This window comes from Lepidochelys kempii, chromosome 1 (genome assembly GCF_965140285.1).
Source record: "Lepidochelys kempii isolate rLepKem1 chromosome 1, rLepKem1.hap1, whole genome shotgun sequence".
NCBI lineage: Eukaryota > Metazoa > Chordata > Testudines > Cheloniidae > Lepidochelys > Lepidochelys kempii.
Window position 1 is genome coordinate 310556342 of NC_136380.1, and position 20389 is coordinate 310576730.

The 20389-nt window shown below is 41.6% G+C and overlaps 2 protein-coding genes across 23 annotated transcripts in view; both read right to left on the reverse strand.

Moving 5' to 3' along the window:
- CADPS2 (calcium dependent secretion activator 2) overlaps window positions 1-20389 on the reverse strand; it is a 593917-nt gene that overhangs the window by 421680 nt on the left and 151848 nt on the right. The gene's annotated exons all lie outside the window — the stretch shown is intronic.
- Window positions 3408-4598, reverse strand: RNF148 (ring finger protein 148). The gene has a single exon (XM_073342966.2). The coding sequence runs from the start codon at window positions 4518-4520 to the stop codon at window positions 3408-3410; it is 1113 nt and encodes a 370-aa protein (XP_073199067.1). The 5' UTR covers window positions 4521-4598.

Consider the following 20389-nt stretch of genomic DNA (forward strand, 5'->3'; position numbering starts at 1 on the left):
ACACACAAACTTAGACAATAACCTTCTATCGATACAATACTCTTTTCCATATCCTCCTCACTAAATGAGATGGGCTCAAGCATGGGCTTAACCTAACTATCGTAAAATTGGCCACAAGTGCATCGTCTGTTACAGCTGCAGAAATTACCATTTTTTATCTATTGAAATAATTTCCTTTAAAAAGTTTCCTTTAGCCTAATCATTGTGAATAAACTTATGGATTAATCTTGCTGCTATGATAGGTTTGGAACACTTCACAGTAGTCTTATAGCACTGGATCAATTATTCTTATCAATTATCCTTCAAATAAAATCTAATAATTCACTTTTTGAATTAAAAAAATAATGGAATGAGTAAACAGCTTACAAGAATGGAGCTGTGTAACACATTTATCTTTTAAGTAACGTTCCTATGGACTAAGAAAAGCTAGCATTGAAAAATGTAAAATACATACCCAAACAAGTGGTTGTGTGGTGGGGGGAGGTTTTTTGTTTGTTTGTGTTTTTTACTGGACCTAGGACTTGCCACTCAAACATGAAAACACTGTAGTATTCACTAAACTTAATACTGAATTTAATGAAGTCCACATGGCTGTGCATGAACATTAAGAGATTTTGATGACAAAGTACCCTTTTTTCTACTTAAAAGATTAGAAAGCCAATTTACTAAACAATTTAATTTACATTATCTCAATTTCAGCAACTGTAATTTCAATAATATTTAACCAGTTTGTAAGATACAAAAACCCATTAGACCACAATATCATGTAAACTTATAATTTAAGTTTTCTTTTCACTTTTTTTAAAAAAAAAAAAAACTCACTGCTTCCATTTTGTATTATTGTGGCCTCCCTCCAGCAGGCTTCTGTGTAGCTAAACCCTATTAATGATAAATATCTACCCACTGTATCTACAAAATACCAATATTTACTAGTTTCCTCAGATCAGGGTATTACTAAAGTATTACAGCTGATAAATTGTAATAGTGCTACATTTGCGACTTTAAACATTTTCTTTGGTCTCCCTTACCCAAACATCAATCCACTTAGTGAGCCAAATCACCTAATAAGACAAATTCAGCCCTGACCAATTGGTGTTGCACTTACTTATGCAAACATTTGAAATTCGTCCCATGTGTTTTACAAACTCCTTATTAACAGGTAAAAAAAAAAACCCTGCAATAAATTTTGAGAAAGTGAACTTGCAAACAACACTGGAACCATTCTCTCATTACTTTAGGACTTGTGCAAAACAAACGCAAACTTTTATTGTTTGTTACCTTAAATATCTTTGATATTATTTTAAGCATCTTGTTCAATTATGTAAAATTAGACTGTCTGCCATTCAGCTGAAGTTATTTTCCCCCTTACTTATGGTTTTTGTTTGTTTGAAAAGGCCCCATTATGGAAAACAGACTAAAAAGAGTGGGATTGTTTATCATGGAAAGGAGACGAACAAGAGGAGATATGTTAAAAAGAAAAGAATTAATTGTGTAGAGAAGTTACATTGGGAACATTTATTCTCCCTATCTCATAACACAGCAACAAGACAATCTTTAATGAAACTAAAAGGCGGCAAATTCAAAGCCAATAAAAATAACTGCTTTTTCAAAAAACGTGCAATTAGACTTTGGAAGTCATTCCCAAACAAATCATTGAGACCAAGAATTTAGCAAGACTGAAAAAGGAATAGTACACTTCTATGGATAAAGACGATCCAGTTATAATTAGTAACACAACATTTTAGAAAGGATATCAACCTTATGCTTCTTGGTTTAAACTAATCTCAATTTAGATATTAGGATGAGATTTAATGTGGGGGAGGGGGCAGATTATCCCACATTTGCCTGCTGCAGCATCCTTACACCTTCCTCTGGAGATGTGCTCCTGACTATTGTCAGAGACTGGATACTGGATTAGATGGACCTCCAGACTCCTCCAGTATGGTGATTTTTATTTTCTTATGCGGTTGCTTGTCCCTTTTCTCCATCATGCGTGTCTAGGTGAAAAGAGCAGGTGAGGAACCAGTAAGTGTATTATGCTAGTGCAGTAGCCATAGGAAGAAGATGTGGAAGAAGCTGGGGAATTAAAGGCTCCTTCCTCTAATCCTCCTGTACTCTAAGAAATGGCAAGGTGGCAGCATAATTCTCATTATTTATTCTTTGTACTGTAATGCCGACAGATCCCAGTCATCAGCATCAAACCTGGGACCTCTGAAGCTTGGCATACGAGCCTCTACTGCATGAGCTAAAAGCCACATGGCTCTTAGCCAAGGCTGTAGCAGACTCATCAATCTCTAGCTGGGCTAGGTGCCACTAAAGGGGGACAGAGCACCACACCAACCAGGCATGGGTTACAGTAGCACATAGAGATCTCCATCACATCAGGGCTCCATGGGTCTATTGTGCTAGCAGGCTCTGTACAATGTAAGAAATTACAGTCCATGCCCCCAGAGAGCTTACAATCTATTCTAAGAGACAAGAAAATATGTAACTGATGGAGACACAAACATGTGGGCACGGGAGGGAGGACAAGGAAACAATATATTGTATTAGTACAATGGTAGAATCAGCTGTGTGGACAATTTACATATGTAGCAAGTAAATCAGTATCAACGATCAGTTTCTCTCGTTCTCTCCTGAGTCTTTGAAGGATAAAAGTTGGGGGTGGGAGGGAGCGGGGAAGAGAAAAAGGGAAGAAGTGTTCCTTAAACCTAAGCAGACTCCCAACAGAAACTATAACTCTGCCCAATGCTGCCTCAATGCTTCTCTGGTCTCCTGTCTCCCACCTCATCTGAGCAGTGCCCTCCAAACCCCTACCTCAACAGAAAAAAGACTGAGAATAGGAAATACAATTTAAATCAAAGTAGCAGATGTAAAAAAAAAAAAACCTAACTGGTTTTAAAATCATGTGTTTTACCTAGCTAGGAAGGTATAATTTAACCAAAAGGATGTGATATCCATATATTAAAATGAAAAGTTGTATATCTTTGCCATACCAGGCTACTGCACAAAAACACACAGATGTGTTCTACTCCATCCGGTAAAGTAAAGACTGAAATTTTTCATATGTAATAAGCTACAGAGACAATTTAATTCTTTTTCAGGACAAAGTTTTCCTAACTATTTTTATATAGAAAGTATAAACGGTGACATTTAAGTTGCCAAAAAGTGTCACATAAAAAGTACTCATTATCATAGAAATACTTGCCAAGTTCATTCACGTTCATCCGTTCTACATTTCAGAGCATTATTGAAATTAGCAAAAAGAGTTCAAAATTTATGCTGACAGAATTTCGGAATTTATTTCAAGAATATAAGTTTAATTTTGACCTTTACAAACTAGGTGATCAAGGTGAAGCAACATGAAGGACCAAAGAAATGGTTTGATTATCCATCTGTGAAGGAAGTTATTCATCCACAGATGGTCTCTCTGCACCTTGTACTAACACATATTCATTATGATTATCTTCTTCATTAAGTAAAGTGGTGTTAGGAGCTTCATTTGGCACTACAGCTTGTAAAGACTCTGCTTCATTTTTAACAGGCAGCTCAGTTTCCCTAGCTTTGAGAATGTCATATTTGCACACGGGGCATGTTCTGTGCTTCAGCAGCCAAGGGTCAATGCACTTCCTATGGAAAATATGTCTGCATCTTAAAATGCGCACTACGTCTTTGGGCTTGTATACTTCCAGACACACTACACAGTTCTCTGCATCTGTTTTGGCTTCCTTGTCACTCTCTTTTAATATGCGAAGCTCAAGTTGACCAATAGCTTTCTTGACATCTGTTAATTGTTGGCATCTCCTGATATGAGTTCTTGCTATCCTTAGCCTTCCAGCACAGTAAAAGGTAAAATAGGCCACCGTTACCCATGTGCAGATGAGAAGCGACCCCCAGTAATGATTCATCCAGGAACCATAGCGTTTTCCTACTTCTATTGCTATTATTACTTGGATGCCATTCTGTATCAAGTGTAAAATGTCCACACCTTTCAGATTGCCAATCATAATTGCAACAATATCTTCTGAACCCAGGTACATCATAGGAAATACTCCATTTCCTGTACCTGGATGGTTATAGATAATCACGCCAACTGCTCCTCTCTCTGCTGCCACATTTATTTTCTTTGTGAAGGTACAGTGTCCCCTCTTAATGAGGGCTATCCAGCTCTCAGAGTTTACAGGCCTGCTGAAGTTTGTTAAAGGGTTGCAGGCAATTTGGTTCATTCCCTCTGGTGGCACCACCACTCCAGACACCTTCTGCAATGGGGAGTTTTTTCCAAAAACTCCATTGTCAGCTAACTCCCATACAGTCTTGTTCCCTATTTGAAATGATATGTTCAGATGAGCAACCCAAAAGGCATTGGCTCGGGAGACATGCAGACTCAGCACCAGAAAGACACCAAGACACAGCAACCAGGACGATTTGTCCTCTCTTCTCCAAGCACTAGTCCCAAGCAACTTCATTCCTTTCTCAGCCAAAAAATTACATAACCAGTAAAACAAAACAAAAATTATCATAGTTAAGAACAGTTAAAGAGAATAAAACACTAAAAGCCTGTAAAAACAGAATAACTTCCACTGGTCTCCTGCATTTTGACAGTCTGCTAGTGTGTTTCTTACAAACAGAAGAGGGAAAATATAGCTTTAAAAAAAAGTTAAAAGGCTGATTTCAAAATAATAATAAACAGCTCACTGTTAGGTAATGGGATTGTGACATCAGATGCTCATGAGCCAACATATTAACAAGGACTAACTCATTTGCATACCTGTAATTGTACTTGCTAAAACCACTAAAATACTGATTTAGTTCTCTACATAGTCCTGGGTCATCCTCCTCAACATCATCACTGGAAGAAGGTGGCACCGAAGCCCCTGGGGTGATGGTCTGGCTTGGTCCGGGCCTCGCTGCGGTAGCATTGGTACCGAATAGTGGGGTCCCTGGTGTAGAAGAAACTGACAGGTCTGCCTATCTAGGGAAAAGTTGCAGTATCAGGAAGCTCGGTGCCAGGAATGGCAGCGCAATCTGAGAGGAGAGGGTCAGAACTGTTGGTGCCGAGGTCTTGCTGAGCTGTATATGTGCAGCAGGTGGCGCCATTACAGCAGGCGGTGCCGAGACAATCTTCTTCATGGTCGGTGCCAAGCTAAGGAGCTTGGCTTTAGATAGCTCACCCGACTGAGAACCTGCCCGTACCGGGTCCTTGGCTCCTTGGGAAATCTCAGTACCGGACATTCCCGGTGCCTCGCGGTCCGAGGCTCTTGGTGTCATCGGTACCGGGGCAGAATTTTTGCCAGGAGACAGTTTCTTTTTAGGCAGGTCTCGCTGTAGCAATGACTGAAACGGGTGTTTGGTCGCCTTTTAGTGATAGGGTTCTTCAAAGCAGTCTTGGTAGTAGAGCCCTTGTCTGAGGCTGCTGCTGGTGACCATTGGCCAGGAGGCGTCCTGGAATCTGGATTGGAGGTTGGCCTGAGGGATTTCTCCATCACGAGTAATACTGGTGGTCCCTGGCCTTTAGCGTCCTGACAGTCAGTTTTTTTACAATGAGGACACTTTTGAGGAATATGGGTCTCTCTGAGACGGCGGACCCACTGAGCGTGGCCATCTGAAACAGGTATAGATAGCCTGCATGTCAGGCAGCATTTAAATCCAGGGGAACCAGGCATGCCTGAGGAAGGTCCAGCTCTGGAGAGAAACTGGGGAGCCCGTGTTTAAGCAGTCATTGGTGGAGGCCTGCCAGAGGCGGGAGGTGAAAAAACTACCCTGATTTTTTTTTTAAATTATGGAAGAAACTAAAAGTAATGGTAACCGAAGTTAACTAGAAGAGAGAAGATAAAATAAAAAGAAAGGAATATAAACTTTCTACAAAGTAGAAGGGATGCTGCTGTTGCTCCGACTCAAGCCAAGAGCAGTAAAGAAGGAACTGGGGGTCGGTTGGCTGCGCATGCTAGGTAGCCGCTCGGAGTGTGGTGAGACGCCATGCGTGCGCAGCCAACCGAGACACTGCTACTGTAAATCTTCAATTATAAGCGCAATGTGCCAAGACACCTAAAGTGGAGCACCCACAGGGACGCTCCTCGAAGAACTTTAAAGTTCCCGGAACTCCACTGGTATCAGAGGAAATGCAGATACAAATCCTTTGGTAAAGATCTAAGTGGTAATAAGACAGTTAAGGAATAGGGTTGCCAGCTGTCGACCAGAATACCCGGTCGAAAAGGGACCCTGATGGCTCTGGTCAGCACCTTGGACTGGGCTATTAAAAGTCCAGTTGGCAGGGCTGGCAGGCTCCCTACTTGGTTCCACACAGCTCCCCAGAAGAGGCGACAAGTCCCTTGTCTCCTAGGCGGAGGAGAGAGGGACTCCGCGTGCTGCCCCGAGCACTGGCTCTGCCGCTCCCGTTGCCTGGGAAACGCGGTCAGTGGGAGCTGCGGGGGCAGCGCCCATGGGCTGAGGCAGCACACAGAGCTGTCTAGCCGCGCCTCCGCCTAGGAGCCGAGGGACATGTCACTGCTCCCAGGGAGCTCCCTGAGGTAAGAGCTGCTGTGAGCCCACATCCCTCACCCTCTCCTGCACACCCCCTCCCGCAACCCAGCTGAGTCCCCTCCTGCATCCACACCCCCTCCCGCACCCAAACTCCCTCCCAGAACCTGCACCCCAACCCCCTGCCCTAGCCCAGAACCCCCTCCCACACCCTGAACCCCTCATTTCTGGCCTCACCCCAGAGCCCGCACCCTGGCCCAGAGCCCATTACCCTTTCTACACCCCAACCCCCTGCCTCAGCCCAGAGCCACTTCCCACACACCGAACCCCTAGGCTCCATCCCCCAGCCCAGAGCCCTCTCCTACACCCCAAAACCGTCATCCCTGACCCACCCCAAAGCCTGCACCCCAACCTCCTGCCCAGCCGTGTTCCCTGTAAGCTGCAGACTTGGGCAGCCATGCAGGAGAGATTTAAGTGCCTCCCAGCTGATTTGTGTTCAGGTGCCCCTTCCCCCACATTGCTCCATCCTGCAGCTGCTCCTGGGACCCTCCTGCTGGATATGCAGAGCAGGGGATGGGGTGGGAGGAGAGTGCTGATGTCAGGGTGTCCCCCTGCCGCCGCCCCTGTACCCCATCTCCACAGAGCAGGGCAGAGGAGATACAGCCTGGCTCAGGAGGACTGGGAGCTGTTACAGTGTAAGGTCTGAATGGTGAGTGGCTGAGTGTCTTTCTTAAAGAGACAGTGCACTGTTTCTGAGATTTCCCCAGCAGCCACCTCACACAGTCTCTCTCTCTCTCTCTCTCCCCCCCCCATCCCCCGCCCATGTACCCCACCTCCACAGAGCAGGGGAGGGGAGATAACAGGGCTCAGGACAGAGCAGGAGAGCTTTCAGTGAGTGTCTTAAAGAGACAGCGCACAGCTTTCCCCAGCAGCAAGCACACACACAGTTTCTCTGTGTGTGTGTCTCTCTCTCTCTCTCTCTCACACACAGTCTTTTTCACACTCACCTCCCAACACATACTTGTATTATTATTGTTGTTACTTCTTTGAACTTTCTGCAATGCACATATATTCTCTGTAATTTTATTCTTTTAAAGTGTGTTATTTTAGTGTTTTGACTGGTCTATGCATTTCATAATTTTTATTTCTCTTACACTTAAATTTAATTCTTTTGAGTAGTGAGTTCTAAAATGCCTAACCTGTCCTGTCTGGAGTAATTATCCCTATGGTAAGTTTTTAAACAGAGAGAGAGAGAGACAAAGTTCCTCCTCTACCTTGGTGGATCTTGTGCTTACTGGCAGATTTGCTCATCTTGGAGCTTCACAGCAGCCCTCAGTTTGGCCATTTTCATGAACCCACAGTCCAGGACAACTCCTCCTGTGTCTGACCAGGAGTTGGGAGGTTTGCGGGGAACCTGGGACCGCCTTCTACTCCAACAGTCCGCGTTCTCACTCTCAGCTCCTAGTGCCTCTTGCTCCCAGCTCCTCAAACACGCACACCACAAACTGAAGTGAGCTCCTTTTTAAAACCCAGATGCCCTGATTAGCCTGCCTTAATTGATTCTAGCAGCTTCTTGATTGGCTGCAGTGTTCTAATCAGCCTGTCTTAATTGTCTCCAGAAGGTTCCTGATTGTTCTGAAACCTTCCCTATTACCTTACCCAGGGAAAAAGGACCTACTTTGCCCTTGGGCTAATATGTCTGCTTTCTATTACTCTCCTATAGCCATATGGCCTGACCCTGTCACAATATATATATAGTTTTTTTTGTTTCTACTGGTGGTGCACATCGGCACACAGTTCAGTGCACATAACATTTATTCCACATATGGATGGAAAAAAATAGAGGGAATATGCCCCAGCCTTGTGAAAATTAGCAAGGGTTGGAGAGAGTGAGCAACAGAGGAAGGAGGGGACAGAGTGTGCAGGGGGCGGGGCTCAGAGAAGGCAGGGTTGGGGCCTCAGGTAGAGATGGGGCAAGGGTGTTCAGTTTTGTGCAATTAAAAAGTTGGCAACCCTATCAAGGAACCAAAACTACTTCCACCTCTGGAGCAAAACTGTAGAAATACTTGTTGCCCTCTGATTAGATCCAACTGCATCTATTTGGGAAAAGAAACATTTGCAAAAGTATGCTTGGATTACGTTTTTCACAGGACATTCCCTTGGCTGTAGAGAGAGAAAGCACTACTATGCTACACCCTGATTTCTCTGGAAGATCTGGAAATCTATTACTTAACTCAAGAATGCTTAGCAACATTGAAGACAAAGAACTCAACAGGAAAGCTATTGGGTTCTACCACTGGCAAGGGCCGAGGAATAACGAGTGAACATCTCTCCTCTGTGGGACTAGTGCTCCCCTACGTTTAGGCAAAAATCCCTCCCCATCAGTCATCAGCTTTGTGATGGTCTCTCCAATTCCTCTGTGTGCTACTCTGACCTCTAAAGTCTTCCTGACAACTTCCTTCAATAGCGATGTCTCAGACTGACTAAAAGACAGAGCTAGGAAGTGAACTGAGACAGAGCTGGGGGAGAACGCAACAGGCTGGTCAAAGGGCCCCCCACAACCATACGAGGAAATTGGAAGTAAAAGGAAGCACATAAGAAACAAGGGGAGATGCACCAAAGCATATAGAAAGAGATAATGGGAAAAGCAGGTCTGCAAAGAGACACTGGAAAAATGGGGGTCCAGATTAGTATGAGAGGGGAAAACTGGGGGAAAAGAGGGTAAGAAAGATGAGGGATTCACACATTGAGTGAAAGGGTTCCAATAAAATTAAAAGGAAAGAGGGGGAAGAAAAATGAGACAGACCAAAAAAGGAAGAAAAAGGAGAAGGAATTTGAAAAAGAGAGAAAAACTTCAAAAGGAAAAGAGAATCACAAGACAGACAGCTAGAGAGAGACCAGGAAAAAGCAATTAGCGAAAAATAAATATGAGGAAACAAAAAGAGGAAACAAGAAATCAAAGGATGTTTTTTGAGTGCACAGGCAGTTTGCTGTTAGTTTTACATATGCTACTCCCCAACAGTGAATATTCCTGTTGCTGCTGCCAAGACAAATGGTTTTCCATTCTAATTTTGTAATACTTGCTATCAATGTAATTTATGAAAAGAGATGCTAGTTTATGAGATCTGAATAAAATTATGTGGAACATTCCAAAGAAAAGATATTCAGAAGTATGTTATTCTGGCTTTCTGATCTACCCCCACCAGTGTTATGGCTGGTACTTGAAACAAGAGTAAGATGAGGGAGCTCAGTATGCCTAGAGGACAGAGCACTAGACTGAGGCTCAGAAGCCCAGGGTTCTATTCCCAGCTCTGTGATTGGTCTGCTGGGTGACCATGGGCAAGCGATTTCACCTTCCTGTGCCTCGGTTTCCCCATCTGTAGAATGGGTAATGCAACTGACCTCCCTTTGTAAAGCACCTTGAGTTCTACTGATTAAAACAGAGCTGGAGAGCTAAGAAAATTAAGAAGCAGGTGTGTTATTATGGTCCCCTTGAACTGCCCCAGTTTACTGCCTCTCTGCTGGTGCTCACAGCTTTCCCAAGTTGACAAGAATCAGGTCTATTTCCAAGTTATTCGGGGATCTAAAAATCAGCATTAAAGATGACCAGAATCTTATTAAATGTTATATTTAATACTTGTGAAAGTGATGAGCATCAAAACATGCCACAACCGGCTCAAGTCACCAGCAAACCAAGCATGTGCTTGGGGTGGCAGAATTCCAGGGGCGGCATTCCGGGTGGTTTTTTTTGTTGTTGTTTGTTTTTGGGTTTTTTTTGCTTCAGAAGTTGCGCTCTCTGAGGGTTGTGGTTTTTTGCACTTGGGACGGCAAAAAACCTAGAGCCAGCCCTGAAACACGCTGAAACTGTATCTGGCAGACTCAGAAAGAATGCATTACATCCATACACTACAAAAGGCAATTTCTGCAACAACAGATAACTGGAAACAATCTTTTTTTTAAAATGAAAGCAATTTTGTTTAAAACAAATAGTTTGTTTAAAACCAATAGGATTTTCATTCCACTTGCAAGGGAGCTCCCTAATTGCCATTGGACAGGAAGGTGAGTAGCTCTTTTAAAAAAATCATTTCTGCACAAAATAAATATGATTGTTAAAAATTAGTGTTTTATACTCTGATCTCCCAGGATAGTCCATCCCTGGATGTGGGACCCAAATTTTACAGTTATTTACCAAACAAAACCACGGTTAAGTTTGTGGTAGGAGAAAAGATTATTCCTCTTCATTAAATGTTTCCCCAGAGTGACTTGTGGTTCTCATTTTTGCTCTACTCGAGTGTAAAATGGAAACCATGCAAGTCTCAGCACATTTGTCAATGGTGTCATACAGGGTTAATTTTGCTTGAAATATAAAGATCCTTTCACTGCAAGTATTTTTTTCGTTGTCAAAGTTCTCTTGCAGTAGCTATTTTTCCCCAATGCGGGTTAGTAGCTATTAGTCTGAAAAAACACCCTACTATATCTCTATTTTGAAATCATACATATTTGGATGTTTGAGGACCAAAAGAGATCAAAATTTTCAACACATTACTTATTCAGAGGGCTTTTGCACATGTAAATTATATAGCCTGTGTATATGAGCACTCAAAAATCATGCAGGCAGAGAGAAACAGAGTGAAGCCCCGTTAAAAATTTAATCCATAATACCGTCTCTCCTCATACCAGTAAAAAAGGTTCAGTAAAACCCTGAAACATTAATACATGTTCTAAGTTATGCTGTGTTTCCACTGTACAACTCTCATTAGGCTTAATGAAAGCTGTGTAGGTAAAAACCCCAACCCAGTACTTTGAAAATATGTGTTGCTTATTGGGAAAGGAGTGGAGAGAAAAAGGTGTGTCTTTTTTCCCCAATTAATTTAGCATCCCTGGAAAGTGCCAAATTAAAATCCTTGGAGACTTAATTCCATTATTTACGTTAGCATAAGCCCCCGTGTAACCTTCCCCACACCGCTCAACCAATATACTTTCAACCTTAGTAATTACTTTGGAGAAGGAGAAATTTCTTACTTTTTGTTAAAAATGAGTTTGCAGAACTACGAAGAAAGCTGTGAAGTTTAATAGTATCATAGAAGAATCTGGAAATTCTGTTAAGGTTGTTTGTAAGTACTCGTGCTCTGTAATAGTCTCAATTACCTAATATTGTTATACACTACAGGCCAAAGTGAACAACACTGTTATTGATAGCAAAAAGGAACCCAGAGAGCATATAAAGGATGCTTTAACATTTCTCCACAAAAAGCAGTGTGCACTTAAGTATTTGGGTGTATATACACCTCTACCCAGATATAACCCAACCCGATATAACACGAATTCGGATATAATGCGGTAAAGAGGGGCACTCTGGGGGGCGGGGTTGCGCACTCCAGTGGATCATCAGCAAGTTCGATATAATGCGGTTTCACCTATAACACGGTCAGATTTTTTGGCTCCCGAGGACCGCATTATATCGGTGTAGAGGTGTAGTAGTATGTGCATATGTGAACCCAAAAAGTGTGGTTGCTTCCTTCCATTCTCCACAGCCCAATGAAGGGCACACAAACCTCCCTGAGACAGATGAAGTATTATAGGCCCACTACTCTCATTTTCCTGACATGAGCGCTGGAAACAGAGAGGATGAAATCCCAGTTTGCCATTGACTTTAATGGGGCTATACACTTCATCCACCTCAACACTTAAAACAATGGAAATTCATTCCTTTCTACCTTCATACTGCCTACAACACTGTCGACAGCACACTCCAGTGTTCCATAAGGCTTTCATCTCCAAAAGATGCCCAAAAGCAACACATATCCCAGGTTGATCAAATCCGAACTCCAATGCAAAATGTTATTAGTGATCTCATATGCTTTTGTATCAACAGATCAGTACATCTGACTGTCACATAGATTCATAGATATTTAGGTCAGAAGGGACCATTATGATCATCTAGTCTGACCTCCTGCACAACGCAGGCCACAGAATTTCACCCACCACTCCTGCAAAAAACCTCACACCTATACCTGTGCTATTGAAGTATATTCAATATATCTATAGGAACTTATTTTGCCTTAACGTTATGGAGGTCACTGTTAAGGTTTTGTATTGAAGTGCAATTCTGATAAAGTTGGGGTGCGTATTGCTCTTAGGTTTCCCTTGGAGATGAAAATGAAAGCCTTCTTGAGCACTGGAATGGCCACGACTTTTACACCACAACAGATTTGTTATCCCATTAGAATTTGGCACATTTGCTGTAGAAAATATATTTCTGTTAAGGCTAAAAAGTTATAAGATACTCTACAGACAAACAATACGATGCATAACTGATACTCTAGGAAGCAACACATGAAGAGCAACAATACGGCCAAAGGACAAGTCCCAATGTGTTTCAGATTACTTGCAAAAGGGATACAAAGAATAGTGACAATCCAATGAAAAAAATTTCCTGCAAGGTCAAAAATTCTCTTATTCTTTCTGCATCAGTTCTTTTAAACAAAAAACAAAAACACCCCACACTAACAATTCCAATAGTACTCCAAAGATCATATTCTGTGGTTTGCTTTTGCAGCTTCCATGAGTACTAGATACTTCAGAGAAAATACAGAAGAACATGGTCCTTCTCTCAGAGACTTTACAGTGTTACGAATGATTTGCCCATGGACATACCAAATGTAATTGACAGACTCTGGATAAGAACTCACATCCTGAAATCCACTAGACTATGCTGCCTCTCACTTTTCACTATAATATATTATCACTCCTACCATAACCCTCAGGATGGGTGGGGCGGGGAGGAGAGAAAGAGAGAGAATTTGGGTTTCGGAAGGCCGGAACAGTCAAAGATAAAAGGATACTTCCCCTTCCTACCAAGGAAGGGTTTTTTTTTTATTCCAAGAAACATGATCGTGGTGGTTTTTGGTCTGGGGCTCTTTTTGGGAGGAAGGGTTGGATGGGGGTGTTTGTGGGGGAGAGGAGGAAAGATCCACAAGGCCAAGGATAGAAGATTCCCCATGCCAAAGGAAAAAAGAAATGACTTCCCTACGCACCATTCCCCACTGTTGATCTGAGGAACAGTGTCTGGGTGACACAGGAGGACCACACTCCCCACCAAGCAGGGGAATTTGTAGACAATGAGGACCAAAATGGCAGATGGCAGAGGACAGGAGAGCAGTAGAATGGTTGTGGAAGGGGAAAATAGACTAAGTGGGCCGGGAAATAGGGAAGTGCAAACGGGGAAAGGCTGATGAAGAAAAGAGAGACAAAAGATAAACACAGAAACATAAAAGTCAAATAAGGAAGGAGTGTTTTAATTATTATCATCTATCTGCATGCACCCTTTTTAGAAGAAAAATACCTTTAAAAAGAAAAATAGTCTCTAAAATGGTAAAACAGTTCAACAATTTAGAGGGGGAAAGAAGACTGAAGATCTAGCAAGCTGATCTGAGTTTATAATCAATAATATATCATTAGAAAGTTTGATTAGTACTATTTGTCTAGTGCCAACAGTGTGCTTGGTGCTGTAGAAAATACAGATCTATAGACAGTCCCTACCTCAAAGAGCTTAAAATCTAAAAGACACAGAGACTGCACTGGAAAATACAGGATGAAGGAACAAGAAGTCTTGAATCAATAGTGGCTTGGTTAAGAATTACACACACAAAAATGAAAATACGTCCCTGCCTTTTTTTTTCCTGGGCTGGGCTGCCACCCCCCTCTTGAACCCCATCTCCTTCCTACTAGGGCTGTCTATTAATTACTGTTAATGTATGTGATTAATGCAAAACAAATTAACTATATTAAAAAATAGTCACAATCAATCACAGTTTTAATCACTTTAAGCAATAATAGAAAACCAATTTAAATTATAAATATTTTTGGATGTTTTTCCACATCTTCAAATATAGTGATTTAATTTACAACACAGAATACAAAGTGTATAGTGCTCACTTTATATTATTAGTTTTGATTATATATATTTGTGCTGTAAAAATGATAAAATAGTATTTTTTCAATTCATCTCATACAAGTACCGTAGTGCAATTTCTATCGTGAAAGTGCAATTTACAAATGTAGATTTTTTTTTAACATAATTGCACTCAAAAACAAAACAATGTAAAACTTCAGTACCTACAAGTTCACTCAGTCCTATTTCTTGTTCAGTCAACCGCTAAGACAAACATTTACGGTAGATAATGCTGCCCACTTCTTATTTACAAGGTCGCCTGAAAGTGAGAACAGCAGCTCGCATGGCACTATTGTAGTCAGTGTTGCAAGGTATTTACGTGCCAGATATGCTAAACATTCACATGTCCTTTCATGCTTTGATTTGTAGGCGCTAAAGTATGATTAAAACTTCAATTAATCGTAACTAATTTTTTTTAAACTCATGATTAATTTTTTTTTAAATAGTTTTACAATCCTACTTCCTACAGCTAGTTTTCATTACAGAAAGCATGGATAAGGTTATTCCAACACAACTTGCTCAAAATGTCAACTTTTTAATCAAACACACACAACCCCTTTTTCCCCCTGTTCTAAAAAGTAATCTTTATGTGTGAAAAAGCAACTCCACATTTTCCTTGATTGATTTTTCACAAGGGTGATCAATTCAAAATGATGGTGGAAAAGTTATAATATACATAATAGCTTCAAAATGCATTCTGAATCTTAAATCCTTCTTCAGATTTAATAATAACCCAGCTGCACTTCAGACAGCAACGCTTCAATGGGAAGATTAATGAACATTTGGACTGCAGTTTAATCCCTCTAGATTTTAGTATGCAAAGTGCAAACTTTTATAAATTAGACTATTTTTCTGCTTTCCAATTATGTGTCAAGGTTCGTATAGCTTTAATAGCAATTTTGAGACTTCTTAGTCATAGTTCGCTCTCCCTTTAGAGCTATTAAATTTTTAGAAAATATTAAAAATTCACTGAACTACAGTAAGTTCTAGACCTTTCAAAATTATGTTTTAATGCATCATTCCAAAACAAATATATTTCTGCAATTATATTTTCCTGCCATTATATTTTCCCCAAAAAATTTAACTGCACCAAGACACCGGCAAACATACAAATGGCATGGATGATAACTTTACTGCAGACTTCCCTATAGCTAAACTATATAGTAACAGCTTTGATCCATCATTGTCATGATCGTTTGAAGCATGCCTACCAATAAAACTACTTTTTTAGTCCTTTCATGTTGTACATTCAGGCAGATTTTGAAATAAAAGGGTCTGGAAGCGGAAGAATATGAAGGCAGGCTGAGATAAGGAGGTAGCTGAAGGCAGTTGGTGCAATGCTGCTTTTGCAAAGCGTCTGTAGAGAAAGGGCCTTCTAACAGATTCATGTCATTGACCCAGACTGGTTTCCTTTCCTCTGTCCTAAAGCTTTAAATAGCCAGAGTAATTTCAAGTGCTTTTTATTTTCTATTATTCCACTCAATTTATAATTGTACTTCAGCTAATGTGTGAGATTTTTCATTTTTATTACAGCTTCTTCTACACTACTCTGAAAAGTTATTTCCCATTTATCTAAAAATCCGATTAACAGTGACCTAAGTAGTTATAATAAATTGTAACTAAATTCTGTTCCAGAGTATTTGAAAGTATTTTTTTTTATCATCCATCTGCTAGCCTCTAACACACATAGGTCATACTGTGAGGGTTATTTTTGCCATGTTTAAATAGAGATCACTTCTCTATGTGTTGCCTTGAAAAGCCAAAATAATCCTCATGAGATTTTTTTGGTGTCAATTTTGACACACAACCAGAGGCCTCCTTATTATCATGATCCCTTATAATCAAAATGGCTCCTTCTCACTCTTCCATTATAGCTATATGGAATATAACCGGACGATACTTGAGCATATATTACAATGTGCAGGGTACATTGTAATCTATGCTTCTGTAATTAAATAATTAGGCTAGTTAGTAAACAGCTGCAAGATATTTGTAACCAATGTTGTTGACAGTGCACAGAGCTTACAGATTGAGTCAACATTGCCACTTGAGAAAGTAATCTAAAGAGCTCATCACACTCAGGTCATTAGAAATCAGGATGTAAATCAGGGAATAAACAAAGGAACGAAGTGTTACTCAGCCAATAGAATCTAAGAAGAAACATTGAGACAAGGAACGTGTTCCAGAATAATAATTGGAAGGAAGGGATTTGAATAAGGTAAAGTGAGTCAGGTACTTGCTGCAGGCACAAGGGAAGTCTGGTACAAGGTTGCCCAACATGGAAGAAAAGATCTGGAAAATTATTATTATTATGTTTATTACGGTAGTGCATAAGGACCAATCAAGAACAGGGCTCCCACTGGGCTAGGCCCCGCACAAACACAATAGTAGACAGTCCCTGCCTCAAAGAGCAAACAATCCAAATAGACAAGACAGACACAGAACCAGGGAAGGGATATAACACACCAGCAGAATGAACAATGTGATGGCTGCAAACATCATGTTATTTGCACAATTTTATTTTTGGGGAGGGTTTATCTAAGGGGATAAGCTACATGAAGCAAAAAGTGAAAGCAGAGAGGACACTGAAGGGAAGGGGTGAAGGGAAACAGAGCAAGAGAGAAGAGGGAAAGAGAGTAGGGTTGCCAACTTTCCAATTTCTCAAAACTGGACACTACTACAGGAGCGCCAGAACCTCCCTCTGCTCCGCCTCTTCCCCCGAGGCACCAGCCCCTACTCGTTCCTCTCCCCTTTCCCTGTCACTCTATCCTCTCCACCCCCCACTAGCTGAGCTCCCTCTGCCCAGAAGGGGACTACTCATCTGCTGCCCTTGGAGCTGGGGCTGGAAGCTGCAGCCTAAGCAGAGCCTGCCTGCCTGCCCACAAGACACAGGTAGGAAGTAGCCCAGGCTAAGCAGGTTGATAACCTAGTGCTTCCCCCTCCCTCCAGCCCGTTCACCCTTAAGGCAGGTAAAAAGTGGAAGGGCAGGGCCCTTGGCCCTCCCATTCCGGCGCCCCCGCACTACAGCTATGGTCAAAACTGCCTAGGCCGCTCAGCTTCCCACAGCCAGTGACCAACAAGGGGCCAAGCCACGCTCTCTTCCCCCAGTAGCAGATCATCCATGCCTGTGGTGGAAGCAGAGTCAGCCCTGCTCAGGAGCCTGGGCAAAATGGAACCAAAAGCATCTCCGCCCCTGGCGACCATCATCAGGTATGACTAGATCACAAGATGAATCTTAGCAAAAGTAGGGGAACAATTAGCAGAAGTGAGACAGGATACTTATCCAAACAAAATACATTTGGTTTCAGTTTGAATCAAACTTTTAGCTCCGATATCAGCAATTCCTCTCTTCTCCTTAACCCTGGTATGAATAAGCTGCTACTTGCATTAGTACGTGGTGATTTACTTAAGCCATTTATAGTTTCTTTGTCAAATACGGTTTACAAAAGGTACACGATTTCCTTGCATCGTCTAGTAAGTACATGAAATAGACTTCAGTTTTGTAAAATATGACCACTGGCTTTCACCAGGTCAAATTATTTTAATGAAAACTGGCTTATGTAAGTTTGGTTTATTAAAATTCTGTATGCATTAAATGATTGTTCCATTATATTTCATCTACTCCTATTAAAAAACATTTAGCCTCAACTCTCCAGTTTCTGCTTCATTTACACCATGTGTTACAAAAGAAATGAAAAATAAAGCCTCCAATTATTAAATAACCCATTTAGTAAAACAGTTTTATTTTAAATGTAATAAAAACAATGCAAACATATTTTTCAAATCCAGGGCAAAAGAAGAAATCAGTGACATCTCTCTGAAATCTTATGAGAGCCTGGACACGGGATTCCCATTTCTCCCAGTGACACCACCTCGTATTTCAGTTAAGATCAAAAAAGGTCAGGACCAGGTTTGTTTCCTAATTAAAACTAGCTGAGAGCTCCATAATTTCCCTCATGGGATGCCAAAAAGCTAAAGCTTCCATTCTATAGGAGAGTGGATAAAAGAAATCACTGTTAGAGCCCCAGCTCACTGATTCTTCTAGAAGAGGTGATAGTCACTAGAGACAGTTTTCATGGACAAATGGAGAAGGGAACATTTAGCTAGTGGCTCAAAGGAGGCTTCACTAGAGAATTGAAGATCAAGTTCAAGTTCCATGAAGGGGTAGGTTCCCTTAGATGTGGGAAAAGGCTAGCTAATCCCCTGATTAACCAGGAAATGGTGGGGTGAGTAAACACTGAAAGCTCTTCAACTGGAAACGGCTGCTAAATGGACTTTAACAACTCAGAGAAAGGTCTGAATTCTTCAAACCCAAAAGGTAATCCTAGACATCAGATAAGGAAGAGTCAACAAAAGACAAATGCTGAAAGGGTACACCAGTGTAAAAGCTCTTCCACTTCTGCAGATATGTCAACACCTTTCTACTGTTCAGCAATACCTCATGTACCTCTTTTGAACAGGTGATCTTTACTCCAAACAGCCACCCTGGACTCGGTTCTCTCATGAATCAAGTTTTGACAAACAATACCATCTAGAAAAGGAGTACTTGTGGCACCTTAGAGACTAACCAATTTATTTGAGCATGAGCTTTTGTGAGCTACAGCTCACTTCATCGGATGCATACCGTGGAAACTGCAGCAGACTTTATATATACACAGAGAATATGAAACAATACCTCTTCCCACCCCACTGTCCTGCTGGTAATAGCTTATCTAAAGTGATCATCAGGTTGGGCCATTTCCAGCACAAATCCAGGTTTTCTCACCCTCCACCCCCCACACAAATTCACTCTCCTGCTGGTGATAGCCCATCCAAAGTGACAACTCTTTACACAATGTGCATGATAATCAAGTTGGGCCATTTCCTGCACAAATCCAGGTTCTCTCACCCCCTCACCCCCCTCCCAAAAACCACACACACAAACTCACTCTCCTGCTGGTAATAGCTCATCCAAACTGAACACTCTCCAAGTTTAAATTCAAGTTAAACCAGAACATCTGGGGGGGAGGGAGGTAGGAAAAAACAAGAGGAAATAGGCTACCTTGCATAATGACTTAGCCACTCCCAGTCTCTATTTAAGCCTAAATTAATAGTATCCAATTTGCAAATGAATTCCAATTCAGCAGTTTCTCGCTGGAGTCTGGATTTGAAGTTTTTTTGTTTTAAGATAGCGACCTTCATGTCTGTGATTGCGTGACCAGAGAGATTGAAGTGTTCTCCGACTGGTTTATGAATGTTATAATTCTTGACATCTGATTTGTGTCCATTTATTCTTTTACGTAGAGACTGTCCAGTTTGACCAATGTACATGGCAGAGGGGCATTGCTGGCACATGATGGCATATATCACATTGGTGGATGTGCAGCTGAACGAGCCTCTGATAGTGTGGCTGATGTTATTAGGCCCTGTGATGGTGTCCCCTGAATAGATATGTGGGCACAATTGGCAACGGGCTTTGTTGCAAGGATAAGTTCCTGGGTTAGTGGTTCTGTTGTGTGGTATGTGGTTGTTGGTGAGTATTTGCTTCAGGTTGCAGGGCTGTCTGTAGGCAAGGACTGGCCTGTCTCCCAAGATTTGTGAGAGTGTTGGGTCATCCTTTAGGATAGGTTGTAGATCCTTAATAATGCGTTGGAGGGGTTTTAGTTGGGGGCTGAAGGTGACGGCTAGTGGCGTTCTGTTATTTTCTTTGTTAGGCCTGTCCTGTAGTAGGTAACTTCTGGGAACTCTTCTGGCTCTATCAATCTGTTTCTTTACTTCTGCAGGTGGGTATTGTAGTTGTAAGAAAGCTTGACAGAGATCTTGTAGGTGTTTGTCTCTGTCTGAGGGGTTGGAGCAAATGCGGTTGTATCGCAGAGCTTGGCTGTAGACGATGGATTGTGTGGTGTGGTCAGGGTGAAAGCTGGAGGCATGTAGGTAGGAATAGCGGTCAGTAGGTTTCCGGTATAGGGTGGTGTTTAT

Excerpts from the sequence above, each read along its gene's own strand:
- RNF148 (XM_073342966.2), bottom strand. The coding sequence starts at position 4,520 with ATGATAATTTTTGTTTTGTTTTACTGGTTATGTAATTTTTTGGCTGAG.